Raw genomic sequence first — 27,921 nt, forward strand, 5'->3', positions numbered from 1 at the left:
TCTTGTACATGGCATATAACCTCAATGAAAGACATTTGTGAAGCTAATATCATCTCCATATGGGAATAAGAGGAAATATTTTACGAAAGCACAAGCAACAGTGAAGAAGGAGGTGGAACGAGCCTTTGGAGTTCTGCATGCTCGTTTTGCCATTGTTTGTGGACCAGCATGATTTTAGGATCAAGACACACTAGAACAAATCATGACAACTTGTATCATCATGCATAATATGATCGTTGAAGATAACGAGATGCAGGAGGTGACAACCATTTCAATGGGATAGGAGAAGTTGTGACAATTTCTCATCATCCTATGCCTGGACTACAAGAGTTTCTTCGAACTCATCAAGTCATTACCAATAGGGAAACTCACTCACAACTTTGCAATGATCTAGTTGAGCACCTATGGAAAAAATATGGAGGGGTATAGTGTATGTAGTTGTACTAATATAGTCGCAACCTATCATGTACTATTTTTAATTACGTATGTACTTGTAATAATATAGTCAATACCTATCATGTAATGTTTTTAAGTATGTATGCAGTTGTAATAACGTATGATAATGTATGCAATTTTTTCATCACACAACAACATCGCTCATACAACTAACATAGAGTTCGTAGAACACACTAAAAATTCATAACATACTTAAAGTACAAACAAAATACTTAAAGTTCGATATATGAAGGAGCTTAACTCGAGCCTGTGCTAAACCGCCGAGCAATGATCTCATCCTGCAAGCTTGTATAGTATAGTCGTTGTTGCTCACTCATACCGCTAAGATCCATATTCATCATCTACAACCCTTCTCCTTAACGTAATATCTTGTTCCTTCAATTCAATCTTTTTTTTTCTTAAGTGCAAGTCTCTCATCATAACCAGGGGCGGATCCAGGACCCGTGCTGGGGGTGCTACAACACAGGTCCAGCCCATGTAACACAAGGAGCCTAGCAACTCAGTACCAGCCCAGCACTAGTTTAGTCAGTCCAGCACCAGTCCAGTAGTCCACCTATCATCAGCACCAGCCCAACAACCCCCCTCTATGTCTCTTCCTAGCTCCGCCACTGTTCATAACGCTCATTTTTTGCAACCTCTTTCAAGGCATTTACCTCTTTCTTCTTAGCCCACATGTTTTCCAACGTTTCAATGTAAAGATTATCTCCAAGAGAGACATGATTTTTACCTCACTGTTGTTGCTCTTTCTATGCCTTCCTACCTCCTGGCCTAACCATAGGCTCTGAAGTATAACCCTCGCCATCATCTTCTTTATGACTCTCGTTGGTCCTAGGAGTGGAAGACGGACTTCCAGTAATAGATGTCTTCTGTTTTTTCTGGACGCACGTATCCTTCCACTTTTGCTTGTGTTGCAAGATATTCCAACAATGCAACAATATGAACGATATGCCCTTCGGATCTTTTGACTTATACAATTCACATGCATGCATTATCTACATATATAAATACGTCTTATTAGACTTGCACCAACATATGCAATGACAATCAAATAAAGAAGAGAACATTATACCTTATCTTGCTCTATCATCTTGCTTTGCCTCTTGCTTTGAATCTGGATATAACATCTACAAAACTGGTTAACACCTTCTAGTATGACAGACCAACGGTGCTGGAGAGAATTGGAATTACGATCAGATGTAAAGTCTTTGTGCTCGTGAAAATAATCAATAGTTCTTTGGCAATACATAGCACGAGATTGTTCATTCCCTTGTATAGCATCCAAACTAACTTCTAGCCACGCCAACACCAACATGTTGTCTTCTTTTACATTGAATTTTTTTAATCTGGCATGTTTTGCTTTTTTGGACGCATCAGCTTCTACATGTGGCAATTGTTGCTCCTCAGGAGTGCTTGTAAATTGACTATCATCCCAATACGATCCATTTTTTTCAATGTTTTGCTCACTCATCAATTCCAAAAAAAACCATCTAGTGTTGTAACCAGCACCTGCATAACAACAATTGCATCATGATACTAATTTCTAGCATTGCAAAACATGCAGTTAACCAATTTCTAGCATTGCAAAATTTCTAATATTAAAATGTGCCCTCTCTCTGTCTCCCATTCTCTCATTCTCTCTCCAATTATCTCATTCTTCCCCTACAACATAGAGCATCACAGCGGTCAGGCCAGCGTGGGCGGGCGAGCGGCGCCATGCGGGAAGGGCCTGTGTGCGTGCAACCAATCGAGCGACGGATCCTGGGCGTGCATGCAGCTGGGCCAACGACGGATCCGGGAGCGGTGCAGGAGGGCCCTACGTGCGGGCGGCGCTGCGTGAGCGTGAGCGAGCTGGCAGGCGCGTTGCCGTGCGAGCGCGAGCCAGCCGACGACGCGGGAGGGCGTTGCGCACAGGCGATCGGCAAGCAGTATGGCGGCACCAACGGGCGGACGGCTAGGGAGTGCTGGATCCGGGGCCACCGGGGACCTTCGGTATCGTCTCCCCCTCTACCACTGCCCTCTCTCTCAGATCCGGGAAAACACCACCTTTGACCACAAATCCACCTCAAAATGAAAGAGGAAGGGGGAGAAGAATGAACCTGCTGTGGCATGAAGGAGATGTATGTGCCGGCGTGAAGGAGCGTTCGTTGAGGGACAGAGAGTCCCTATATCTGAAGATCGAGTGATACTAAGAAGAGAGTCCTTAAAAATAGGGAGCCAGATGAGGGATTAGTTGGAGAGGGTTTGAACTTTTTTTGCTAAAAAATAAGTTGAGGGTGGAAAAAGAGAATTCAATTAGAGATGCTCTAATACATGTTCTAAGATGATACTTGCTCGTTAGAACAGGGTACTCCTCTTCTTCTATCTCGGTCGAAAAGAAAAATGGAGAGAAGCCAATGATTTTGACGGATCAGCTCAGCAGCGGCAGAAGCATCAGCAGAAGGCAGGAGCTCTCCTCCATAGGCAGACAGCCAGGCAGACACTGGTGGCTTGTTGCCTCCGCCTCGCCTAGCTTGCTCGAGTGGTGCAGCAGCCCTGCCCTGCCCTGCGCAGCGTCCATGTGCATAGCAGCGTAGGCAACAGCTACCCACACGGAAGAGAAATTTTTTGTGTAGCTGATGTTCCATCACGAATCACGATATGCTGTAGAAAACAGCAATGGAGAGGGTAAAATTTTACTTTCACTTCCTTTTCCAGTTCGAATGAAAACAGGCCAGAGTGCCAGGCACACTGAAAAAATATTCTTAAAATGAGGCGTCACAAGTGTAAATGCGATCTGAAATTCTTTGTGCTAATACACAGTTGGTGTGGGAGGTTCATCTTCGCTCGGATCTGATACATTCCTTTTTCTTTAAGCTAAGGTAATACTCTTGTTTCAGCACGCAGTTTCAGCCTCCCAGCGGCTGTTTCTCGAGCATCTTGAGCAATATTATTTCACAAAGGAAAAGGAAAAGGAAAACGCCAACGGAAGCAAAGAATCGAAAGGGCATGGATGGACCATCTGTTCTGTCGTAAAGCTACATGCAGACCAGCAAAAGAACAAAGGGCTAGCTGATTTCCTAGGTATAATCGTAGTATGTCGGTCTAAACTTCCTTTTCTCGCTCTATCCTGTCTGAGGTGGTTGTAAGACTTTAATCGTAATGGAAATGGATTCCTCGAGTTCAAAAAGAAAAAAGAGAGCTGATTTCCTAGGTGCTTTGCTTCCTACTTCAACCCACTGCCAGCCAACAAAACCATCCTCGTTTGCAAGGTGCTGCCTTGCGTCTTGCTTCGATCTACCCTCACATGCCTATATCTACCGCAGTGCTGCTGCTATTCCATAATATATCTCCCTATGAGCTAACCACGGCGCTGTAACGGAGTCTGTAATTTTGCTGGCCTGACTGCACACAGTACAGAGCACACTACAGGCAGTTGACGCCTATGGACATGCAGTTATTCTGCAGATTTCACAGTACACTACAGGTAGCTGATGCCTGTGAACATGCAGCTATTCTGCAGCCCGGGGCCTGCGCTATGGATGGTGCTGTGATGTATCATTGGCACATTGGTGTGGCGTACACCGGCTTGTTTGCTCGTACTGGCCATTGCTGGGCTGAAGCAGACCAACATGACAGGTTTTCAGTGGTGAAGGTGGGGTGCTTCACTTGCTTGTCAACGACAGGCAACCGCTGGTCTCCAAGTACATGTGCTTTCAATTCTTCGTGTCCCCTCCGGTACAAAATACAGAGCAACCAGCGTACAGCCGACTGAGTTTTAGGGCCAGTTTGCGGATACAATTTTGACGGTAATCTCGTAGAAATTTCGCTAGGAACAGTTTTAATAATTACTGTTGAGGGAGAATCTTGTTTTTAGAACATCAAACAAGTTGGAGTTATAAGGACACGACGATACATATTTTTTTTGCGAATGTCATGACGATACATTCGTATGCAATTAAGCAATTTCATTGTCCGTTAGGTTATCTCCGAGTACATTCCTAAATTCAGGCAGTGCATATTATTGTCTGTTAGATTACCTCTAAATATCAATATAAATTGAAATAGAACATTAAAGGACAACCCTTTGTTCTCTTCATTAGTTTTCTACGTGACTTCATAAGCCTTTAAGTGGTTCCTTCAAGTTTTCTGTATACCATGCCATAAACTTTGTTGAAGTGGCACAACGTTACAGACGGTTAAGGATCTGTTTATTTTAGCTGTAGATTGTGAAAAGCAGCTTGTGGATTGTGGATTGTGAGAAGCTGGATTGTAAAATCTGGATTGTGGATTGTTACAATCTGGCGGAAGGCAGATTGCTGGATTGTTATAATCTGTGTGTTGGATTGTAACAATTCAGCTTTTCTAACCAGCTGTTTGTTTCAGTTTTTGGATTATGATCAGAATCCAGGTTTTATAATCCAACTGTTTGTTTCAGCTTTTAAATTTTGATCACAATCTAGCTTTTATAATTAAAATAAATAGGGCCTAAGATGATACCTGTGTACATGGCATGTTTGGTCTGGGATTATCTCCTAGCTTATGTGCACGGTCTGGAGCCACCGATCAAATCGTTGGGCTAGAGAAGCTGCACAAAAGTTGAGGCACTTTAAATTTGACCAAAAAATAATCAAATTCCAAAATATCTAACGCCTGAAAGAAGCTTAGAGCCCGTAAAAGTTGAGCTGTGTGACATGAATAGTATCTCTATGCAATTTACCATAATAAGTAAGAAAATGACGAGCATGCCTATAACTTCTTTACAACTCACTGAATTTGAGTTCTAGCGTAATCAGTCTCAAAACTTACTCTCCTTGATCGGATTTTCCCAACATTAATAACATGCTTACATCATCTCTAACAGTATTCTATTTATTTCGTTTACTTCTCGCTTTTTTTTCTATGTTTTTTTTTCTTATTTTTAATAGCTTTTATTTAAAGGGGTTTATGAAGAAAAATGAAAGAATTTTAAGGTGAAGAAAATAAAAAAGAAATTTTTTTAGTAAAGAGAACAGTAAAGAAAAAATTATTGAAGTTTTAAATGGTCCTACTTGTATCCTCTGTAACCGAGAAAAAAAGGGGCCCCGAAGTAGAGTTGTAGGCACATTTCGTGACTCATAGACAGTTAAAAAGCTCGGAGGTCAGAGGGACGGTGCATCGCGCATGGCTGCTCCGGCAAACAGACCGCGCGATACGTGAGTTCCACTTCCACCGCAGCGGCGGAACACACGGGTAGAGTGGTGGACGCGGGCGGCGGGCGGGGATCTAGATCTCTCGACTCCACGGACGAACGCGCGCACCTAGCCTCTCTCAGGTCCAAACCTAACCTCCCCTGAGTCCACACCGCCGTTGAGCGCAACGCCGCCACCCCTCCCGGCGCCGGATCCTCCGCACCGCCGGCACAGCCGGTCCACTTCCGCCGCCCACCTGCCCGCCACCGCGGCGAGGTTCCTTCGCCAGGTCTAGTGGGTTGGAGTGGAGCGGAGATCCACCTGGGCGCGGACTATCGATTCCTTCGTTGTTTGCTGGTAAGTAGCCTTGGCTCGCTTGGGTGGAATGGGCTTCCTCGTGATAAGAGTTGGTTTCGTGCTCCAGTCGAATCCAAGCATTTCTGTCTCTGCATTTGGTTGGTTGCGGATTTGTTTGATGCGTGGTGCGCTAGTTATCCAATCCGCCTGTCCATAGTTCGATTAGGTTGTTCTTCCAATATTTTTTGGCGTCCAACTGAACCCCCCTGTGTTCCATAGTTCGATTAGCTTGAGCCATGAGTTAGGAGTAACTTGATAGGTTTATGTCATATGGCTATGAATGCGGAAGTAAGTCAATCCGGGGCCTGGTTATGAGAATGTGAGCTCTGGCAGTAGGTGATCAAAATCTCTAGGATTACTGGTGATGTAATGACCTAATGGGTGATGATCAGTTAAAACGAACTAGTGATTTGACTGTAGATGCCTGGCTAGAACACTAATGTGGTCGTGCCACATTGGACTCAGTTGGATTGCTGATAACCACAGCAACTCACAGAATTCAGTTGGTGTTCTGCTGGAACAAAGGACCAGGTCAATCCAGTGCCAAACATGGCATTTTCCAGGAACTTCACATCTATCTAGCGGGTGGTGGTTTGCCAGGGTTTATTAGATCTGAGCACGATTTGATCAGTTTTAAATGCAAATGCGCAAATTCGTATTATGACAACATTATCGAATCGCTAAAGAGTTCTCATTTTTTCTTCCATTTTTTTTTTGTCCTGTTATACCCTTTGAGTTCTGCTTTGTCACGATTGAAAAAAGTTTCTGCTACTTGTGTTTACTAATTGGAATGTGTGGTAGGGGCAAAGGGACATTAGTTGATTGTGTTTTTTCTATTCGAACTGGCCTGGACAAATATATTGTACAACGCAGTCTGTTGTCCATTCCATTTATTGTTCTGACTTTTTTTATGATCTAAAGAAATCTGTTGTACAATACAACCGCACCAATTGTTACAGTTATTTTCATTAATTTGTCAAAAATCCAAGTATTTTATAGAGTACTTAATCCGTTCTATGAAATATCAGCCTTACTGAATATGCCTAATAATAGTAGTGTTATTGACTTGCTACTCTCCGGTGAAAAAAGAAGTCCACTTATATGATGCTTAGTTTTACTTCTGAATTCGGATTGATTTGATTCACAATATTTTGTTGTATGTATGCTGTTCAGTTGGCAGTACAAGTAAACTTTATATTCTTAATATCTCATGAGCTCTAGAAGGTGAAAGTGAGTGATTTCTATGTGATTAAACCATGGCATTTTATTAAATCTGTGATTAAGTAATGACTGCTTACGCTTTTACCATGTCAATGTGAGGTTATAGGGATTTTGTTTTAAAACAACTAAGAATACACTTTGTTATATTTAAATCATTTCCCATTGTTCTTCCAATCATTTCCCATTTCCCATTGTTCATCTAAGTGTATCTCTGCAAACTTGACAGTGCTGTTGTAATTTTGTCAGGCACTAGAAGGGCAGCTGCATTTGTAGACTTGTCTCACAATGGCCTATGATGGAGAGGAGGAACAAAGTCAGGATTATCTATTCAAAATTGTTCTGATTGGTGACTCCTCTGTTGGTAAATCAAACTTGCTAGCAAGATTTGCACGGAATGAGTTCTATCCAAACTCTAAATCCACTATAGGAGTGGAGTTCCAGACGCAAAAGTTGGTAATTGATGGAAAGGAAATTAAAGCTCAGATATGGGATACTGCTGGACAAGAGCGCTTCAGAGCAGTCACATCTGCTTACTACCGAGGCGCTGTTGGAGCTCTTCTTGTTTATGATATTAGCAGGCGCCAGACTTTTGATAGTGTTGACCGATGGCTTAATGAACTGCACAGTAAGAACCGATACTTCACCCAATTTCGTTAGTATAGAGCACACTCGTTAAAAAGCTTCCTTCACCATTTCCTAGTGGATAAATGTGGTTGTGTGTTACATGTTCCAAGTCATTTATAATGATTTTGAGTTTTTGGCATCAATATATTTTGACACCACAAAGGCACAAACTGATTATTCGGAGGCTGTCCATGGACAGTTGCAACTCAAAACCAAAATATACTTCTGTTTTAAAGTTCAAAACTGCTTGGTTTATTTTTATTGTTAGTTTTATGATTTTGTTACATCTTTTGTTGACTCATTTTGATTACTGACAGTTCACTCCGATATGAATGTTGTCACAATTCTGGTGGGCAACAAGGTGGATCTCAAGCATGCACGTGAGGTGAGCACTGCCGAAGGACAAGCCCTGGCCGAGGCTCAGGGCCTCTTTTTCATGGAAACCTCAGCCCTAGACTCATCAAATGTTGCAGCAGCTTTCCAAACTGTTGTTAAGGAGATCTACAGCATACTAAGCCGGAAGGTATTTCAATCGCAAGAGCAGAAGAGAAGTGAGCTCCGGTCATTAAGCAACGGGAAAGCTGTGGTGCTGCAGGGTGAGACCAATGAAACAAACAGTGGTGGGAGGTGGTGCTGTTCATCATAACCTGTAAGACCTCCCTCCCATTCTCTCCTTTCTTAAGCTTGCCCCATCCTAGTTCTCTTGACATGGTCGTATAACCATCAAATCCAGTTATTCACTGTTGCATTGCCGAAGGTGCGCCTGATGATTATCTATCTATCCAGGACTGCCTGTGTCGAGTGGGATAGGATTGGGAGACACATCTGGGTATGTAATGCTGCAGTTCTGGTTTGTGAAAAGTTGTTTTTCCATGTTCTTCTAAAGGTGAGCTGACAAGGCTGGTTGCATGAAAATTGTGTTTTCCATCAGAGGAAATCAATGTATAGTTCGATTGATCCTTGGAGGTATTGGTATACGTGATTGTGTAAAGAGAAAGTGCGACCAACTGGCTGTTGTGTCATTATCATTGTAGTCCTAGAAACCGTGCTTTCATTCTGCATCATTCTAGTCCTATGCACCAACGTTCTATGCATCGTGCTGTAAGAAATCTACTTAAAGATGGCACCTGAAAAAACGCTTGTAGATTCAATACCCGAGCATAGTACTGCAAGGGATTTTGTTTCCAAATTTCTACTGTAAAAAGAGTAATAGCAACTCCAGGTAGAACAGTTAAAAAAAATCACCTCTTAAATTTTAGATGCCTGAAATTTAGGACGTGTGTGATCAGATGCTGGAGTTAGATAGGAGGGGGGTTTTGCGGTTTGGGTTTGGAAGGATTCTGGGATTAGAAGAAACTCCGAGGGAGGCAGCCTGGCTAGGCGGATGAGGTGGGTTATGGGTGAGGCGGGTTTGGAAGGATTCCGGGATTAGAAGAAACTCCGAGGGAGGCAGCCTGGCTAGGCGGATGAGGTGGGTTGTGGGTGAGGTGGCAAGTGGTCACGGGAGGCGGAGGACTGTCGGTGGGGCAAGGGCAACACGGTGTGCCAAGGGTTACGGGAGTAGATATGACGGTGTCCTCACCGCTGGAGGCGAGCAGAGCAGGGAGCACGGCAAGACTCAACACTCACAGGTAGAAGATGAAGTCCTACGCATTGGATTGATATCGGATGATCTGAAGGAATCTCTGTTTTCTTGGATTTGAAAACTAGCATCACTCAAAAAACTCAAGGTTGAAAACATCGTCGCAGGAGGTTATTATTGTACGCAGGAACGGATACCCCAATGATGAGGACATTATAAGATGTCATCGTCTGTAGAGCAGTATCATCTCCAAATGATTGGAGCAAAGTAAAAGCGAGTAGCAACCATGAAAGCTCAATAGCGAAGTGAAAGCACCGACGCCCGTTTCAAAGTTCAAACAGGAAGGACGAAAGCACTAATAATCACCAAGGACAGTGCTACTGCAGCAGACTGCATGCGTTCTGATGCACGCATGCAGCTAAGCAGTTTCCAGTCTATCTCATGAACCGAAAAAACAGCGGGACTGAACACAGATGTTTTGCACTAAACAGTAATCTGGATGACACTTCCAGGGCCCGGCAAATCTTCAGTAGTTGCAGCTTCCATGGGACGACATGTCGTTAACTTATTTCCATTAGCACATGAATCAAATGATCCCTGGTGTGTTTAGATATTTCAGATATAAGAAGTTCCTATTCTCACACTCACTCGAGTTCTCATTGACAAATTCCCTTATGTACCAAGTAGAATAAAGTTTTTTTTTTCAATATTTCCTCCCCATCAAACAGATGCTCCTAAACATACTAATAGGATGATGATGATGATACTTCGGTATCTCCTATATCCTGCAATACAAGTTCCGATGGACGCTTAGGATTTGAGCTGTAGTACATCACCAAGACCTTTAGCAGTTAAGAGACAATCCACCTAACCATAAACAATATTTGGTTCCTAAGTACATTGTTCAAGATAGAGATTCAGTTTGCAGAAAATACATAAGGCGTACTGAATATGGTCCAGTAACAGCAGCAACTTGCTGAGCCTTCTGTATTTCACATATATACAAGTCCTCTACATCTTTCTTTGCTCTGCGCCTCGAATCTTTCAACGCAGCCTAGGCCTAATGAACAGCACAAATCTATTAGTACAAAATGATGAGATGAAATACATAACAAGGAAACCACAACCTAGTAAAATCACGGTTTCAAGCATTTCGTGGCAGTGCATGGTTATTATTGTGACCTATAATCATATTAACATGAAACAGAAGAATACACATGAATGACCCGCTTCTTTGAACCGTTTTTCAGAACACTATAGGTTTGGCCTTATAATGCTATAACAGAACAATGTAAGAACATGTTTGGTAATTAATGATTATTAAGACAAAGTATGACTCAAGTTTAAAATGCAAAAGATCAAAATATGGTGGTTTTCCCTTGTTTTTCCATTTCCATTTTCAGCTGATCAAATAAACTCAATGACTAGCCTCAGATAAATAAATGAACGCAGCAGCAATGTTACAAGTACTGAATTAAAATGCCCAAGAGTTGAAATGAGAATTTTCAAACACATTAGTTTTACCTAGCTTTCTTTTGTTTCCTCTTTTGCTTCCTTTTAGGGCTCCTGTTTTAAAGGTTCACCACTCGAAGTTCTCCTTTGAGGCAAGTACTCTGCCGGAAGCTTCTCCAGTCCTTTTTTGATGATGGCCTTTTTCATACTTGTTTCTCCAGGGGAAAATTTCGGAAGTTTCTCTTTAGCATTTACCGGAGCTAGAATGTTCCCTGGGTGAATGTCGAGATATGATCTAGAAACAGTGGTAGCACAGTACCTAACAGCAGATCCATCGCAGCTTTCTGGAACAAGAACCACCTGTTCCTCTTCTCTGCGTTCATCTGAGTATCTTTCAGCATATCCAGCACACTCCAAGATGACATTAGAAGATTCACCAATCTGTTCTTTTGCGCTTGACTCTAGTGTCCTATGAGCAAAATATTGCAGTGCCCTACATTTGTCATCAGCATCAAAGTTTTCACTGTGTTTCAGTTCGTCTCTAACCTCCTGGGAGAGTTCATGCTCTACATCTCGAACATAACAATCATCTTCCCCCTCAGCATATTCTTCCAAAGCAAGCTGTGAATGGCATATTGCACACAAGTCCAAAAATTGAAAATTAGGTTTTCACTTGTCAGTGAACCGGGAAAAGGGCTTGGTCCATATGAAATTTCAATGAGCAGTACGAAAATGGTGCCCTACTTGAACAAATAAATGCTCACAAGCATGCCAGTAAATTACAATTCAAAAGGTAGATTCACAATAAAAGGCCATCGGCATAAACCACACCCATGTTAGATCCTGTTGAAAGGACTTGGATCATGTTGCACGGACAGTCATTGAAGTATGGACAGTACGGGACTAAAAGATAAACAATCAACCATGCGTGTTGGCAGGAACAAGAAATGCTAATAATCGATTGCTAACGCAAGTAGATCAGCAGTACTTTGTTAGTGAGATTTGGCAAACAGCGATGATCATGTGCAGCATGCTCACCGAATCAAACTGCTCATGTGGCAGCCGCTGAGCACTCTCCTTGCCCCTGCCGTCCTCCTCGTCCTCTTCAGGCTGGTTTGCAATGACAACAAAATCCTCCTCCAAACCCTCATCCCCCGACCCAGCCGCCGGCAAATCGCTCTCAAGAAGCTTGGCGACATCTAGGTCGATAGCCTCCTCGACCCACCTCGCTGCCACCGCCGTCCCCGCGACCTCCCCGGAAGCAATTGGGACACGACTCAAGTCGTAAGCCTGTACTGCGCGCGAGCAGAATTAGCTACCCCCAGACGGATGAAATGGCGCCGAGTACTGATCGAACGGGCCGACCTTGACATCTACGGGTAGACTGGAGCGCGCGGGGCGGCGGCTGGGGAGGAATACAGCGGAGGCGCCGCCGCCGCCGGTGGAGGAGAGGGAGGGGCGGAGCTCGCGGAGGTGGGCGAGGTAGTCGTAGCCGTCGTCGGGGAGGCCGAGCTCCAGGATCTCGCGGCGGACGTGGTCGGGGAGGGCGCCTCCGCCGTCGTCGGCAGAGGAGGAGGAGGAGGGCCCCGCGCCGTGGCCGTCGTCGTCGTCGGCGAAGCCGGGGACGGAGTAGGGGTTGTCGTCGACCCGGACGAAGACGCGGTCGGAGGCGTCGGCGGCGCCGGGGCGGGGACAGAGGCGGAACGTGGCGAAGTTGCGGGGCTTGCGATTGCGGCCTCGTCCCATGGCGGCAGCGGCAACGCCGGCGGCGGAGGGTGGCGTGGAAGGCTTCAGAGTTTGGGTGTCGGAGCTGAGCACGGGCACACGAAAGATGAGCTTCAGTCCAGTCCAATTATGTATGGGCCAGGTCGTGATCTCGGATACTACCGCGGCCCATTTTCTGGTGGGTTGGGCTTTCATTTTCCGGTTAGGCTGGTCGTCGACTATTTTTCCGGTGGACACAGCGCGAACTTTTTTCCCGGAGAATTTTGTAAGGTTGCCACTCATTTAACTGCATTTTGATAAAATGTCATTTCTCTCTCATTAACACGTAAGATCACATATGTCAATAACATATTAATTAAAATGACAAATCTTTAAAACATAATTAAATTAGTGTAATTTTCCCACGAACTTACCAAAATTAGAAGAGCCACTAAATCATTCCACCACGGACCATGCCTCATCAATCGGGGACCGGGCCGATTCTAGATCACTAGTTCACTACAACTCGCTTCTTATCTTTGTCGAATTCAAGACGCTTGCTTGGGCTTTTTGGTTGGACATCTACTTGGACCGGTTGGGCTTTCGATCTCGATGTCCACGGTATGGAGACTTTTTTATTTATATATTTTAAAATTTAAAAGATTATAAAACTATGCAGTTATTTTGAAAATTTGTAAAATTAGGCTTCTTCTGTCTGAAAAACTTCCCGCCCATTCAACGTGTGAGAGGTTTAAAAATCAGAAAAATGCCACATTCCAATGTTCTCAACCTCAAAAACTATAGAAATATTTATGAAAAATTCTAAAAAAATATATGGGATAGAGGATACTATCATCTAACGTTTCATAAATTTTCGGACAAAAATATGACCTATAAGGTGAGGAAAAAAGGATAAATTTTAGATTTTTTTTCTTATTGTACAAGTAATTGTTTGAGTTAAAATTTTATATAGCGCTAAATTATAGCATTCTAGCTATACACTATATTTTTTTTCCGGTGATAAGTTTGGCCGAGGGGGAACAAGGCGCTGGTCGAGTTGAGGTCCGTGCTGGACTGCACGCGGAGCCCAAGCCGGAACTCTACACTGATGTTGTCCTCGTCCCTCGGCGGCGGCGCGGCGGAGCTGCTGATGCACCGGAGGTTCCATAGAAAACAGAGAAGGGAGTTTTGGTCATTTTAAACTACTTCTCTCCCTTACTCAGTAAAATATCGTATTTTAAAGTGTCAGATATCCATCAGCAAATAACACTATTTGGTAGCATATTTCTCCCAAGATAAAAAAAAAATCATGTCCAAAAACCTTATTAATTCGATACATATTCGTACGGTGCTTCATTCACACCACGCCCCAAGACATATCTGCACAGCACAGGGTAGCATATACTGCATGGCCCGGACGGTTTCATCATGCAAGCACCGTGGTCTCCACGCCGGTGGGCCGGAGTACAGCCTCGACGTGCTCGCCGGCGGTGACCTCCCAGAGCTCCGGCAGCGCCTCCTTGAGGTTGTGGATGCTCTCCAGCGCCACGTCCGCCCCTGGCACCAGCGCCGAGCTCCCCACCTGCAACCGATTGTTCCATGTCGATTAGCCCACCGCAAGTGGCAGCTGCATTCGCAGCGAATTGCAGAGGACACACTCACGCACGCAGTGAAAAAGCTTACAATTACGGTGTGCAAGCCGGCCGCCTTCCCCGCGGCGATGTTGCGCGCACTGTCGTCCAAGAACACCTGCCATGGAGTTTTTTTTAACAACGGCTTCAATTACAAATAGAGAATCTCTACTATAGAAAATATGAGTTAGTTCTTGTGTCACTTTTTTACTTTTTTTTATATAATAAAAATTCATAAAATTTGAATAATTTACCTATTTTTAATATCCACTCTCGTCCAACAGTCTCTACGTATCGTTACCGGCTATATATATAAGACCGGTTTTACTAATACAAATTGATAAATAAATTAGAAAAAAAAGTGAATAATCTCATTTTTCTTTTTTATTCCATCTAAAATTAAACTATGATATCACTCCTGATGTATTAATTCGACGACACTCCTATGATACATCTACATTTTCATATCTTTAATTTGTATTTAATGTTTTCAATATTTATATCTTGGTTGCAACACAAGAGTATTTAGTGCTATTGAAATCATTGTGGTTTCCTTGCTCGCGGTCAATTACCGTTCTCTTGGGGTCGAGCTTGGCGATCTCTATGACAGCTTCCATGGACTCCAGAGAAGGCTTGCACAGGATTCCCCTGCTAGGAGGAGCTGAGTCGTCAGAACCAGCTCTACGGCCTCCGTCAGTGTCAGCGTCGTCTGCATTCTTCTGGCCATCAGCATCTTGTTCGGTCGACGGGTTTAGGGTCTCGAAGCAGATGATGCCTTCGAAGCAGTTCTCTAGCCCGAGCTTCTCCAGGACTCTTGCCGCATGGGCCTTGTCAGAGTTGGTGAAAATCTGCAGACGGGAGCAGCAATGTCAGACTAGGATAGAGATGCAATGCAGGTAGTAATTCTGTTTGCTGATGATATAACAAATGGAAGGGGACTGGGGTTCAGGAAGAACTCACTATCTTCCTCTGTGGCAGAGATAGTAGCAGTTGCCTCAGGACCGGGTCCGGCTTCAGCTTCTCATATGGCAGGGTTCCGTGGACGCAAGCGTGGAAGTCGTCGTAGTCGAAATCATATCCCAAAAGCTATCACATGATAATGGGAATTGAAAAGCAGAAATGATGTGTTAGAGATTACAAACAGAAACTTCTGAACAAGCAAAGTGACAACGTTCAGTAGTGGTGGGAGAGACATACCTTAAGGCCAGCCATTGTAGTTCCATACTCCTTGTACAAATCTAGGCACATCGTGGGAACCTGACTCTCTTCAATTTGCAGCTTGTTCAGCATATAATCTGCAATTTGGTCATAGCAAATGTATAAACAACAAATTTTTGTAGCATTAAAATTGTGGATCATGAGAGATGCTACTTACCTTGTATGTTCTTGCGGCATGCTAAGTTGATGCCTAAGCTCAGTGGGTAGAGAGTGTCATCCATGTCTGCATATGTGTGGTGCAATAGTTGAAGAATAACAAAACAAGAAGAAGAGAGGATTCAACCAGGCTTCCATGCTTGCTTGAAATGTAAGAAGGAAAATCTGTCAAGTACTCACCAAATAGCAAGCAATCAAATTTGGCTCCAACAGTGTACGACTCCATCTTCTTAAATTAGTGATCTGCAACAAAACAGTTATCACTACTTCTCCGTGAAGAAAATGTCGGACATCATGTTCACATCCATAGGACCGGCTGGTGATCTGTTGCTAAATAGGAGATTTGTATTCAAGTTACTAAATTCTAAGTGTAAAGTAAAGAACCTGCAACCAATTCAACTTGTTGTCATTCAGGAATTCATACAGGCCACTTATGTTCTTTAAAGATAACATAAGTTTACGTTTAATGTCACCCTTCATTTTGTTCTTGCCATGATTTCTTGTATAATATCATAATAAATATACTTATTTGAATATCTGTTATTTGGCAAAATAAGAGGTTCGGTCCAGTAACAAAATGTTCATGGGTTGGTGCAGATGAGCTACTGCCCGAGAAAAAAGACGGTGCCAACATCAGGAAAAGTGATCAAAAGTGCTCAAGGTTGTAAAAACATGAAAGAGGTTAGGAGAATTAACTCGAGTTAGACAGAGAGCAATATCCAGTCATAAAACCATTCTGAGGACTGCACGCGCACAATTAGACCAATAAACACAAGTATCAGCAACTCGAAACTAGATTGAGCCCAAAGATAAAAATTATCAGAAACATAGCTAAAAATTACATCAGAAACTGACCGTACCAAGTTAGCTTGTGCATAACGAAGATCAACAACTTGAGAAAAGAAATTGAGGCGAAAGTTTTTTTTTCAGACAAAAAAAGAAGGGGGAAGAACAAATACTCGAACAGCAAGAGAGCTGCAGACATCAAAACAACACAGAACTGGACATGTACCTAGATGCTAAACGGAAGCACAATGCCCGGCAGGTTGATTCCACACTTCGCATAGGCTCCCCTATTTATGCAGTCACTCGTAAAGGCGCGGCTGCTGGTTTTGTTTGTTGGAAGATGACACATGGTAGCGACATCAGTGGGGGTCTCCTCTCCTCCATCACATGACCTTAAAGTACTCCATGGATTCCTGCTTTACTAGTACCTGGTAGCATCTGCTTTACTTGTCATCTTCCATCAAGAACCTCGAAGTGCTGTCCTACACGAAGTCCAATTTTTCGAGTTGGAATGCTGAATACCTGCTTTGGCCTGGATGCAACTAACCGACCTAGTAGACAACTGGACACGAGTGAGACGGCCTTCCTGTTAAAGGCGTAAGGATTCACTCGTAATCGGCATGGTTCGTGGTGATTGTTGCTGGGATCACTCAAGCTAGAGCGTGTTGAAAAGGATGGGTGTGGCTGTTTTTTCTAGAGGACGTATATGGACAAAGTACTGAAGCGTGTCGACAGGCGGAAAAACAAAGTACATCAAGAGCCGGGAGACACCAATTTTATGTGAAAAACCCTTTCGAGAAAAAACCAACGGACACACTACGATGATCTTCATTGTATCAGAAGAATTACAAATACAAAGGATTCACAATGAGTAATCTATTCATATAGATACAAGAGGTCTATATGATGGCATATGATTGACTCGAGCCAAAAACGAAACAATTCCGTTAATTAAAGAACCTGTACAGCGGTGGCATAAATGACTTGGAGTCTAAGAAAGAAACTAATCCTCTAATATGGTATGTTCTTGCCATATTAGAAATTTGGATCATCATTAATCAATTAAGTTACCTCTCGTGACGGCATTTCTTAGTGCAATCAACCAATAGTGTGGTAAAATCACATCGCTTTCATTCCTTATTTGTGCTCAATTTCAGTTGCCCGTGGTTCAAGCTTCGAGCTCACTGTTTTGGCTAGGATTACCTAATTGATACAGGTGCTCTGCACAATCTCCTGAAATAAACTCTCGTACATACTCCTGTTCTGTATTGTCGGGAAAAAAAAAAGCATACTCCTGATTCAGTGGAGCTGAGCTACCTGGCCACTGAGCACTGACGATGGCTTTAGTTAGGCCTATGCCCGAGTCCACATTCCAACTAGCCAGCGCAAAAGAGTCTGCCTTTTCGCTAAACATGGGGATCATAACACACCATGGGGCTTGCTGCGTTGGATCGGGACAAGTGTTTCCTCCCTTTTTATCACTAACTACATACTGTATTACTACTCCCTCCATTCAAAAATAGTACGTGCATTTTTTTTTACAAAAGTCAAACTTTGTATACTCTGATTAACGTTTAATCAAATTATAAAGATATCTAATGTATAAAATCATACAAGTAGGTTTACAATTCAAAATGATTTCATACTTATAGGATTTATAGCTATAAATGAAAATCTTAATCAAAATCTAACTTTAAAGATTGAGTTCAAAAGAAATATGCCTACTAATTTGAACGAAAGAAGTACTATGCATTAGTGCATGTCTGAGAGGCAGAGACGACGACCTGTCTGTCACTCACCTCGCTATGCACCACCCTAACATCATGCAGCATCGCAACACGCAGCTGGACTGAATTTTTGCTCTTTCTGTTCAGAGCTGAGTGAGGAGGGCTGAGGAGAATGGTTGCTTCTTCACTATGTCGCTCGAGCAAATCTCTGAAGAGATTTAACTCGAGGAGTGAAACGTTGTTGGAGTAGTGGCATCCATCACTGGTATTTACATCTATTATGCAGTCATGAAGGACGAAAAGACGGCTCAAAAGAAACCGGGAGGCGTCGAAAAATTTAAGTAAAATATGGAGGCCACCTCCGGGCGGGGCTTAAGATTTTTAGAAGGAAATTAAAGCACTTTTGAGGTGACCACGCTGAGACTATGCCGAGAAGAGCTGAATTCGTTAAGTGCAGGTGTGTTAATTATCTTACCTAGGGACGAAAAACAAATTATGATGGCAGCCATGTGAATACTATTATACTTAGAGATTCAGAACTTTGAACAGACAACAAATGTGGCTGTAGTTTAGTGGTGAGAATTCCACGTTGTGGCCGTGGAGACCTGGGCTCGAATCCCAGCAGCCACATATTTAATTTTTTTTCCCCTCTGCAGATTTTCACGTGAATAGGTTGCTGGTTATTGGGCCGAGGTCTCCCGAAGCAACATTTCTCCTCTGATCGCGCTATCTGCCGGGCTACCCCGTCCACCTCGGACTCGGAGCACGTTCCACGGTCTCATCCGTTGAACGGACTTTAGTAGGATAGACTTTATTATTTTTTAAACGGATATTTAATCTTTAAAAGTTTTTGAAAAAAATATATAAAAAAAATCTGCATGTCTTGTCTGGGTTCACACCTAACCCGGCCCAACACGCCTAGAGCTCCACGGTGACTGTTTCATACGGGTTGGGTCCGGGTGGGTTGTTGTTTGGCCCAACTCATGAACAGGGCTAATGTGGCCCATGTCTGTTTTGCACGGTTTTTTTTTGTCGTTTCTTTTGTAAGGGTTTTTTCCTCCCTTTTCTTCGGAGCACGGCAGCACGCAGCCTTCAAGCAAGCCTCCCCTGTTTTTAATCCGGAGCTATGCCGGCGACACCACTGGTCCAATGGCAGGCAGCACGGCCGCGTTTTCAGACAGCTTCCCGCCATGCACGCTCCATTTCCCACTGTGAAATGCTGGCGCCCATGCTGGTTTACAGGGACATCGACACACCGACGCACACGGCACACGAGACCGACGAACAGATGGATGCAAATTGATTCATCACGGACACGACCACGTTATCAAATACTGAACGTACTTTAATAAGCAGTAGCTCTTGTTGCTAGGGGTGAACGAAAAGCTTGACTCGGCTTGGCTCGGTGTATTTTGTAACGAGCCAAGCCAAACCAATAATTCAGCTCGTTTAGCTCAGTTGAAGTGAAGTACGCCCATAGTTCTTACAAAAACGAGCCAGCTTTTTAGGCCGAGCTGGACCGAGCCGAGAACACTGAAGTGAAGTACGCCCATAGTTATAAAAAAAGGTACGCCCAGCTGCCCAGCAATAGCCCGCTACCGTTTATTCCTAGAGGACCCGTTAGGATATTCCTTACTCACTTGTACACACATTGACCTGATCCGGCTGAATAAACAGCACAGGTTTGGCAATGGCGTCCTTTGTTCCTCAACTGCTTGTTGCCGACGACCCCAGATTTCACTCAGGCCCGGCGATCAGTGGCTGGCTTTTTCACTGAGTGTTTTCTCCTGCTGCAGGACATCAGATCACTCCCTCACACTCCTACTGTGAATCCGTGATGAACAACACGATCGGCCGCTTGCTCTAGTGGCCTCCATCTCATTTGAAGTCTTGAACTGATCGACACTGAGTGCATGCACGGACGCATCGATCGATCGCCACTTGCCAGACATGCGGGCCGCCACTTGCCAGACATGCGGGCCGCCACTCAAATTAAGCTCCAGCCTTTCGGTGCAAAGAGTGCGGTCCCGAATCCCGATTGGAACTCAACCTCCATTTCCATCACTACCACTACCGATGCAAGCTCTACCAAACCTGCATTGGTATACTTTATTGGACCAGCTTCTCGATCTCTGCAGCGGAACATGCTTAACTTCGACCTCTCCCCATGCCAATCTGAATTTATCCTCGCTTCAGAAATAGTAGACATATTTCTTTTAAATTTACTCTTTGAAGTTAAAATTGTTTTAAATTGTGAATTTAGTTATATATATTTTTATGCGGTAGGATTCTCTATTTCCTTATTCTTTTTCTACGTGGCAGGATTCCGAGCTGCTACTGGGCACTGCCGTGATCCAAGGCAACGCGTGTATGCCGGCCGGCCGGCAGGCAGGCCACCTGTTATCGCGGAACCAGTTCGCACTTCGCAGGTCCAGGTGCCCCCGGGGGCAGCTTTCCATGGGCGCTAGCTCTGCCTGTTTGTTCGACGCACCTGGCCTGCATTCCGCTCGCCGGTGGTGCGCCGTGCCGTGCCGTGACTACCACGGCGTGAGGCGCGTGCACTGCTCGCGCTCCGTGCCGTTCTTGTACTCTAGGCGAGCAGAGGCTGACAAGCCAGTGTAGCTCGGTCTCTGAGATTACGCCCTGCGACTGACTGTAACGTGGGGATGTGATGCGCTGTTAAAGAATACTTGCACAGTATAAAGTGGAGTAGACGATGGATCCTACCTAGCTAACATGCCGCGACTCGCTTTCAACCGCTAATTGTGCAAAGGGGAAGTGACAGTGGCCATGCCCAATGCGTTCTTCCAAAAAACAGCGTTAGGCCGTTAGCTAGACACCCATATCCTTTCTTTTTTTTTCCAAATTAGATATCTTAAATCTGAATTGAATTTCTGATATTTGTATCCGATCCCAAATTATATTTTACGTGTTTAATTTTTTTATTAAATTAAACGTACAAAATTGATTCGGATTTCGACACATATATCAATATATAGTAACACAGCTGCCCAGTGAACGGCAAAAAGCTCCTATCTTTACCACCGCCGATGGAGTGCTATGGCATTATTGATGTGTCGGCGGCCAATTTATTTGGCTCTATTTCTGTGTTGCCAAACTCTTATTGCATACATTATTTATTTATTTTTTAATAAAAAAACTCTTGTTGCAGAGCCCTCTGGTATCACCGGTTCCTCCGTCGTGCCAGCTCATGACAACGAAAAGATTTAGTGCTTCAAATAATACCCCAGATCATCTTGATTAGGGTACTTTTTTTCCTTCTTCAACGCACCACTGTTCGTCTTGTCTTTGCTGTGCTGTGCGGCTCCACGTTCCCATTCCTTTACTGCATAAACGGCATTATTCGTTGCTTCATGTTGACGCTTCTCAATGAATAGAGCATAACCCAATATTCCCCTCTCCCTTAAAAAATATAATATATATTTTGTTTTTTTTTAAAATAAACTTTATAAGTATATAAAATTTATTTCAATAGATCTGTATTTTATAATATTTTTAATATGATGTTGATTTTATAGTAATTGATAATATATCATAAAAAATTTAACAATAAAAAATTATTTTTGATCACTTTTTAAAATAAAATACGTCTTATATTCTTAAATGTAGGGAGTACTTGTATGAGGAAAAGATCCGTGCTTTATTTTTGCTGATGCAGTTGTCACTGGCTCGCTAGTGTCACTCACTGATCGCCTTCTTCAGGACGTAACTTAAAAAAATTAATTTGATCGATACGATGCTGCTAAGTGTTAGTAGCAAGTCCTAGCGTTTTTTTTCTTCGCCTTGTTGACCGGAGCCAATTTGCTTAATTTAATGGCTGTTTGATCATTGGGCAATAGATTTCCCACGAGTGACATGGTCACATAGACATGTTGGTCTCATCGTTTAGGATATGTTTGTTTTTGTTAGGAATTACCATGGTCTGTATTTTGTAGAGAAATTTCTTTTTATTAAATTATAGATTGCGAATTTCGTAGTAAAACGTAGATGGTGAGAATCAATTATTAGAGTGTGATCATTTATTTTTTTTCTTACTTTTAGTTTAGAATTTATAATCAGAATAAAATAAAATAACATCTAAATTTCATAAGGATATTTTTTTAATGGTAGGCTGGATTCTTTGAGAGAATCATGTATTCTGCCCCACTACAATCTCCATGCTGTTTACGAATTGGAGTAGTAGGGGCCAAGCTGAGTTGGGAAAATCAGGCCGTACCCGTGTACAACTGCAACAAGTGCCGGTTGGTTCAAAAGTTGGCCAGGTTTCGTTTTCCAGCGATACGTAGACGCATGCAGCGTACCGTTTTTAGCATCGCAAATTAATTTGCAACATGTGAGGTGGTCCATTTCATTCGGTGATGACCAAAAACCTTATCAGCAGCTCTCACGGCTGGTCAAGCTGGACATGATCCTGGTCGTGTGCATTAGCCGGCGACGTTGGTGTAATTAAACTAGTCATCACAGTATGGTTAGCAGCTGTTTCAAACTAGTCACAGCAGCAGTGTAGTGGTAACACACGTATTGTCAGGTTTCAAAGAATTTCGTCTTCCTTTTTCTCTGTTCCAACCAGTTTGATCTTCAATAGTAGTACAAGAATACAAGAAGCTATGAAATATTGGTTACTTATATACTTAATACTCCCTCCGTTTAAAAATATAAGCTGTATTTTATTTTTAAAAAGTTATGAAAATTAAATTTTGATAATTAATTTCTCAAATAATATATTATCAATTGCTATAAAATTAATATTATATTAAAAATACTTTGAAATACAAATCTATTGAAACAAATTTTATAAACTAAACATACATATAATTTATCTTATTATCGATCAAAACTTATAAAATTTAATATTTTCAAACAAATACGCTCTACATCTTTGAAAGTATAATACTATATACTAAGTTCGTTTTCGTTTACTTTTCACCTATTTTACTGTAGCAATTTTGAACCTTACATTTTTTTTAAAAAGTTATAAATACTTAAAAATATACAATAGCAATAAAATATATTTCACAACAAATCTAATAATATGAAAGTTTTAAATATGTAAAGTTTTCATAGAAAACACAAGTTCAAAATTGCTACAATATTACTGCATTTCATTCATTCTAACAGTAGGAGCCGACACTACTAATTATTCTGCGCCTCCCCATGAAAAGCTGTGCTCGCAATGAAGCCCCAGAGACCAGCTTCACAGCCTGCCTATGGCAGCACGAGCACACAGCTGTAATGACGGGTCTCGGCTTGGATTCCTCGAAAAGTAGTAAATGCAGTCTCAGTATTCCAAGCCCTTCCTGAGTTCTTTCTCATCCCCATAATTCCATTTCATTGCCTCCTTTTCTTTTCCGCTCACTCCCCAGTCCCCATGGACATGGAGAGATTGATGCTTTGCTTCACAACTGTAACACCGCACCAGGGAACACTAGCAGCGGCACGCCGAGCTACACGTTTCCGCTAGCACCGCACTACAGAACCTCCAATGCCAGCTGCCGCTGCGTACAAGTTCCTTTCTTGCTTGGACGCTTCTGCGACTGCGCTCGCTTCTTCTTCATCTCGCAGTCTCCCTCCCTTCGAGATCCATTCCTACCCGTGCTGAGTGCTCACTCTTTCCCTGCGACCAGAGAGAGCACAGAGCAGGGAGAGGCTGAGGCGGGGAGAAGGAGAGACAAAGAACCATGGGTTCTTGGGTCCTCGCCCTGGCTCTTGCCTTCTTGGTGGGAGCAGCGCAATGCTCCGAGCCGTGGTGGAACGAGACGCAGGCCTACGGCACCAAAGCCAACGCCGGCGGAAGCAATGGCGTCTTCGTCGGGCTCACCCTCATCCACTCCGCAGCGGCCAATGGAGCCGGTAAGTTTTTCTTGTCCCGGCAGTGGAATTGCTCCTTTCTTTAATCAGTTTTGTTGCAAAGGTTAGTTTTGTATTAGCAGTCACGTGAGTTCGTCTTGGGTTGAGTGTGCGTGCCTTGATTCGGCCATTGTCTCATTGAGTTGTGTGTTGCATGTTCCTGCTGTGTTGACCCTGGTTGGTCTGAGCATCAATATATTAGATTGGATTGCGATTACTCGTGTGTTTTTTCATTTCCCCATTTGTATAGGCGCTGTGTTGATTGTGTGATCATGCGGCATGTGTCACGTGTGGATCCTGATAAATGTTTGGGGTGTGAATCTAGCCTTGGCAGAGTTGGTGGTTGTCATGACGAATTATTATTTTTAGAACTGTCGTGATGAATTATTGTAACCTGATTGGGGAAAAGGGACTCAATACCATCAGTTGCATGTGATTTTTTTATGTTGTTGTCTGTGACTACTTGTTGCAAGTATCAAACAATGCGCTACTCGGGTTCCTATTTGTTTATAGTCAGTCAATCGCTCAAGATTTGAACTTGTTATAGGGTGCTGATTATTTTTGGATCTATGCTATGATGATCTTGTTTGTGTAAAATACTAAAATTAATCATAGAAAGTCTGCTGAGTGGCAACTGCTTTGGATTTTTAAAAGTAATATCACTGTTGAAGTAGTTCATGAGGAATTATTTCAATTTAGATCAGAATTTGACTGTGCATGAAATTTATTCCAGCTTATAGCGTGCTTACTTCCTGTGATAACTATTACAGTGTGCTTGGATGGAAGCTTACCGGGTTACCACCTGCACCGAGGGTTTGGATCAGGAGCAAACAGTTGGCTTGTCAATCTGGAGGTGAGGAATACTTCACAACTCACATACATGTGAAGTGACAGCTAAATTTATGCAGATGGCACTTCGTATTATGAGACATTACAATGTGCCGTTTGGGCTTAGTGTTTGTGATTCATATGGAATTTAGGGTGGAGGCTGGTGCAATGATGTTAAAAGCTGTGTGTTCCGCAAGAGCAGTCGTCGTGGGTCATCAAATCACATGGAGAGGCAACTCCAGTTTACAGGGATAATTAGTAATAGACCTGAGGAGAATCCTGGTATTCTTCTCAGCAAATTTGCCTTGTGATTTATTTCAGACTTCATATTACTTTGTTCTGAAAAAACAACTATGTTGATTATTCTGTTGCTGTTTCTGGTTGAGGAATTGTAATGCCATTTTCTTTTCTGTTAGATTTCTACAACTGGAATAGAGTGAAGGTTCGGTACTGTGACGGTGGATCCTTCACTGGTGAAGGTTCTGATGCGGTTAGTGCAATTCTGTTTGACTGTTTCAAGTCTTAACATTTTATTTCTTTAGTTTCACCTAATACTAAATGTGTGCGCTGAGGGATATTTTTCCAACAATCCATATTGTTTCTGTTTTGTTTACTGAACCACAATAATTCATTGTCCGAATTTTATTACTTTAGGGTTCAGGCCTTTATTTCCGAGGTCAGCGCATTTGGCAGGCCGCTATGGATGATCTGATGGCCCAAGGAATGCGTTATGCTAATCAGGTTTTTATCCTTCCACAGTTATATCATTTTTCTGTAGCTTTTAAAAAATTATTTCCAGTCCCCTGATGCAACTTAATTGTACCAGGCCCTTCTTTCTGGATGCTCTGCTGGTGGTGTTTCTACCATACTTCACTGTGATGAATTCCGGGGATTGTTTCCGTCAAATACCAGAGTCAAGTGTCTTGCTGATGCTGGAATGTTTCTTGACACGTATGTTCACGTAAAAATCTTTGTTTCTCTTAGTACACTCTTTCTTTTCTATCAAGGAAATGTAATAATTTCAGTGGATATTAAGGCGAATAAATCTTGTTACCATTCACAGCGTTGATGTTTCTGGTCATCGGGAAATGAGATCCTTCTTCACTGGCATTGTGAGATTGCAAGTATGTCACTTTGTCAGCCATGATTTCTGTTAGTTTGCAATAATTCCTTGTTACTACAATTCTACTTGTACCTTTGGTGCTACTACTTGTTTAGTCAGAGTATTCATGCGCCGACAACAATAAATTTGATTTTTTCTTAAGTTGTTCTAATGAAAATTCACCTAAAATGCAGGGTTCTGGAAGAAGCTTGCCTAGGTCTTGTACCTCCCGTATGGATAAAACCTCGGTAATACAGACATCAAGATTTCTACCAAAGATGAAGTATTTTTAGTTTCTTTTTGACTTTTTCCTCCCTACAGTGCTTTTTCCCGCAGAACGTGGTGCCAAACATTCAAACCCCAACTTTTATTTTGAACACTGCCTATGACGTGTGGCAGGTATTTGTTATGCATATGACCTTATGCTGTAATTGATCTGTAATTGAAATTGAAAGGATAATCAGCAAAAGTATTTGGCGAAGTAATTCATTATCCTGTATTTTCCAGCTTCAACAAAGCGTGGCCCCCAAAACAGCTGACCCCAAAGGTATATGGTCAAAATGTAGGACGAACCATGCCTTTTGTAATAGCAATCAACTTCAGTTTTTACAAGGTATTTCATTGCTTTCCCAGATCTTTCGAGTTGTAATTTGTTAATTTGATTCAAGATTGGCTGATCTCCTATGTATGATAGGTTTCAGGAACCAAATGCTTGACGCCGTGAGGGGTTTCTCTGCGTCAAAGCGAAGCGGTGTATTCATCAACTCATGTTTTGCTCACTGTCAGAGTGAGAGACAGGATACATGGTATGCAAACAACTCCCCACGTCTTGGCAACAAGGTATGCATACAGTGATGCGAATAAGAAACCATCTTGTGTCAATTGGTACATGGTAAACTCCGTTCATGACGCGAGTGATCTGGTTAGGCTGATGATGCCATTTCCATGTCTTCTGATGCGTAGAGAATTGCTGAAGCTGTCGGGGATTGGTTTTTCGAGAGGGGAGATGCCAAGTACACAGACTGTGCATATCCTTGCGATGGCACCTGCCATCATCTTGTGTTCAGGGGAGACCATTAAGATTATTCTTTGACACCAAGGTGGTAAAAAGGTAACCCCAATGGGTACAAAATGAAAATAAGTTATAGATAGAGGGTGCAAGTTATTGGCTTGCCCATGTTCATCGCTCGATATGATCATATGATTGATAGGGCAGGCCCCCCGATGCGATTGCGAGGTCGCTGCATTAATTTCACATACCATGATATCAATTCTTTTCATTGAACGTATCCTTGATCATATTCATGTATGAAACGTGATAAAAAAAATTGAAATAGTGTGCGTGCAAGAAGTATAATCATTTTTCATACCGATGATACTTCAATTGGCTGCGAAATGTGTCATGTGTGAGCTTGTTCTGTCACGATTCCAGACTATATAGTCTCCTCTGTAACCTTCTCATTGCCCTGGGGCCCCTGGCTGGTCCATGCCGCTTTGCCAGGTTGCTGCGATCAGGGTCAGGTCAGGTCCGCCGGGGAAGTGGAAGGAAAATCCCATGCGGCCATCGCATGGGCCGGCATGGACCGGGCGAGTGGGTGACCGGGCTGAGCGATTTTCCACCATTGGGCGAGCATGTAGCATTGGAAAGGGCATATAAATGGAGCCTTGAGGACTTTCCGAAAGGCGGATATCTCGGAGGGGAATTTTTTATTTATATATTTTATTTTTTTAATATTTGTAAAATTACACGACCGTTTCAATAAATTACAAGAATAGTCTACCGTCACCTGTTCATCGAGCGAGATAAGATCTCACCTGATGTAGATCTCGCCGGTCAGAAGATTAAAATATATAAAAAATACGATTAGACCACGTCTAACCGTTGAGCGGGCGAGACACTGAAAGGTCCGTTCGTGCTGGTACATAGTATGTAAGTGTGTATTTATTTTTTCATTTATCTCTTGATTTTATCTGAGAGTACTAGAGTGATCTAAAAATTCTAAACACTTTTATGAGCAGACTAGAGCTCACTAACAACCCATTGTAATTAGTTTGATCAAAA

General features: G+C 42.8%; 4 protein-coding genes and 1 non-coding gene across 7 annotated transcripts; 3 read left to right on the plus strand and 2 right to left on the minus strand.

Annotated features, from left to right (window-relative positions):
• Positions 1-5,523: 5,523 nt before the first annotated feature.
• LOC133891685 (ras-related protein RABA5a-like) lies at positions 5,524-8,994 on the plus strand. 2 transcript variants are annotated; one of them, XM_062332423.1, is made up of 4 exons: positions 5,524-5,960; positions 7,428-7,806; positions 8,123-8,454; positions 8,539-8,994. In XM_062332423.1, exons 2-3 carry the CDS (start codon positions 7,467-7,469, stop codon positions 8,449-8,451), a joined length of 669 nt encoding a protein of 222 aa, XP_062188407.1. In that variant the 5' UTR covers positions 5,524-5,960; positions 7,428-7,466; the 3' UTR covers positions 8,452-8,454; positions 8,539-8,994. The 2 variants fall into 2 exon arrangements, with proteins under 2 accessions (XP_062188407.1, XP_062188406.1); XM_062332422.1 differs by having other exon boundaries at positions 8,592-8,994.
• Positions 8,995-9,944: 950 nt separating this feature from the next.
• Positions 9,945-12,795, minus strand: LOC133891637 (uncharacterized). Its single transcript, XM_062332369.1, has 4 exons — positions 12,205-12,795; positions 11,878-12,129; positions 10,912-11,460; positions 9,945-10,447 (listed from the first exon to the last, which is right to left on the minus strand). Exons 1-3 carry the CDS (start codon positions 12,757-12,759, stop codon positions 10,945-10,947), a joined length of 1,323 nt encoding a protein of 440 aa, XP_062188353.1. The 5' UTR covers positions 12,760-12,795; the 3' UTR covers positions 9,945-10,447; positions 10,912-10,944.
• Positions 12,796-13,839: 1,044 nt separating this feature from the next.
• Positions 13,840-16,697, minus strand: LOC133891771 (uncharacterized protein C24B11.05-like). 2 transcript variants are annotated; one of them, XM_062332519.1, is made up of 9 exons: positions 16,561-16,697; positions 15,729-15,791; positions 15,550-15,615; positions 15,372-15,469; positions 15,135-15,260; positions 14,902-15,022; positions 14,747-14,850; positions 14,227-14,292; positions 13,840-14,125 (listed from the first exon to the last, which is right to left on the minus strand). In XM_062332519.1, the coding sequence occupies exons 2-9, from the start codon at positions 15,772-15,774 to the stop codon at positions 13,970-13,972; spliced, it is 783 nt and encodes a 260-aa protein (XP_062188503.1). In that variant the 5' UTR covers positions 15,775-15,791; positions 16,561-16,697; the 3' UTR covers positions 13,840-13,969. The 2 variants fall into 2 exon arrangements, with proteins under 2 accessions (XP_062188503.1, XP_062188502.1); XM_062332518.1 differs by having other exon boundaries at positions 14,747-15,022; positions 16,561-16,696.
• A 1,922-nt stretch (positions 16,698-18,619) lies between these two features.
• Positions 18,620-18,691, plus strand: TRNAH-GUG (transfer RNA histidin (anticodon GUG)). Its single transcript has one exon. It is a non-coding gene; the product is annotated as a tRNA-His (tRNA).
• Positions 18,692-23,238: 4,547 nt separating this feature from the next.
• LOC133889933 (pectin acetylesterase 12-like) lies at positions 23,239-27,216 on the plus strand. Its single transcript, XM_062330354.1, has 12 exons — positions 23,239-23,932; positions 24,700-24,782; positions 24,910-25,039; positions 25,174-25,247; positions 25,412-25,498; positions 25,584-25,708; positions 25,821-25,881; positions 26,054-26,107; positions 26,181-26,258; positions 26,367-26,472; positions 26,554-26,699; positions 26,823-27,216. Exons 1-12 carry the CDS (start codon positions 23,761-23,763, stop codon positions 26,937-26,939), a joined length of 1,233 nt encoding a protein of 410 aa, XP_062186338.1. The 5' UTR covers positions 23,239-23,760; the 3' UTR covers positions 26,940-27,216.
• Positions 27,217-27,921: the final 705 nt, after the last annotated feature.

The sequence above is a fragment of the Phragmites australis genome, chromosome 14 (assembly GCF_958298935.1).
Source record: "Phragmites australis chromosome 14, lpPhrAust1.1, whole genome shotgun sequence".
Taxonomy (NCBI): domain Eukaryota; kingdom Viridiplantae; phylum Streptophyta; class Magnoliopsida; order Poales; family Poaceae; genus Phragmites; species Phragmites australis.

Bases quoted from the DNA above. Each gene is read 5' to 3' on its own strand.
- LOC133891771 (XM_062332518.1), bottom strand. From the start codon at position 15,774: ATGGAGTCGTACACTGTTGGAGCCAAATTTGATTGCTTGCTATTTG. The intron at 15,470-15,549 runs GTAAGTAGCATC...ACCAAATTGCAG, and splicing joins ATGCCGCAAGAACATACAAG to ATTATATGCTGAACAAGCTG. The intron at 14,126-14,226 runs GTAAGCTTTTTC...AATCGGTTGCAG, and splicing joins CCGGCTTGCACACCGTAATT to GTGGGGAGCTCGGCGCTGGT.
- LOC133889933 (XM_062330354.1), top strand. From the start codon at position 23,761: ATGGGTTCTTGGGTCCTCGCCCTGGCTCTTGCCTTCTTGGTGGGAGCA. The intron at 25,882-26,053 runs GTATGTCACTTT...CCTAAAATGCAG, and splicing joins CTGGCATTGTGAGATTGCAA to GGTTCTGGAAGAAGCTTGCC. The intron at 26,259-26,366 runs GTATTTGTTATG...TGTATTTTCCAG, and splicing joins CTGCCTATGACGTGTGGCAG to CTTCAACAAAGCGTGGCCCC.
- LOC133891637 (XM_062332369.1), bottom strand. From the start codon at position 12,759: ATGAAAGCCCAACCCACCAGAAAATGGGCCGCGGTAGTATCCGAGATC. The intron at 12,130-12,204 runs GTCGGCCCGTTC...CGCGCAGTACAG, and splicing joins GTCTACCCGTAGATGTCAAG to GCTTACGACTTGAGTCGTGT. The intron at 11,461-11,877 runs GTGAGCATGCTG...TGCCATTCACAG, and splicing joins CACATGAGCAGTTTGATTCG to CTTGCTTTGGAAGAATATGC.
- LOC133891685 (XM_062332423.1), top strand. From the start codon at position 7,467: ATGGCCTATGATGGAGAGGAGGAACAAAGTCAGGATTATCTATTCAAA. The intron at 7,807-8,122 runs GTAAGAACCGAT...GATTACTGACAG, and splicing joins ATGGCTTAATGAACTGCACA to TTCACTCCGATATGAATGTT.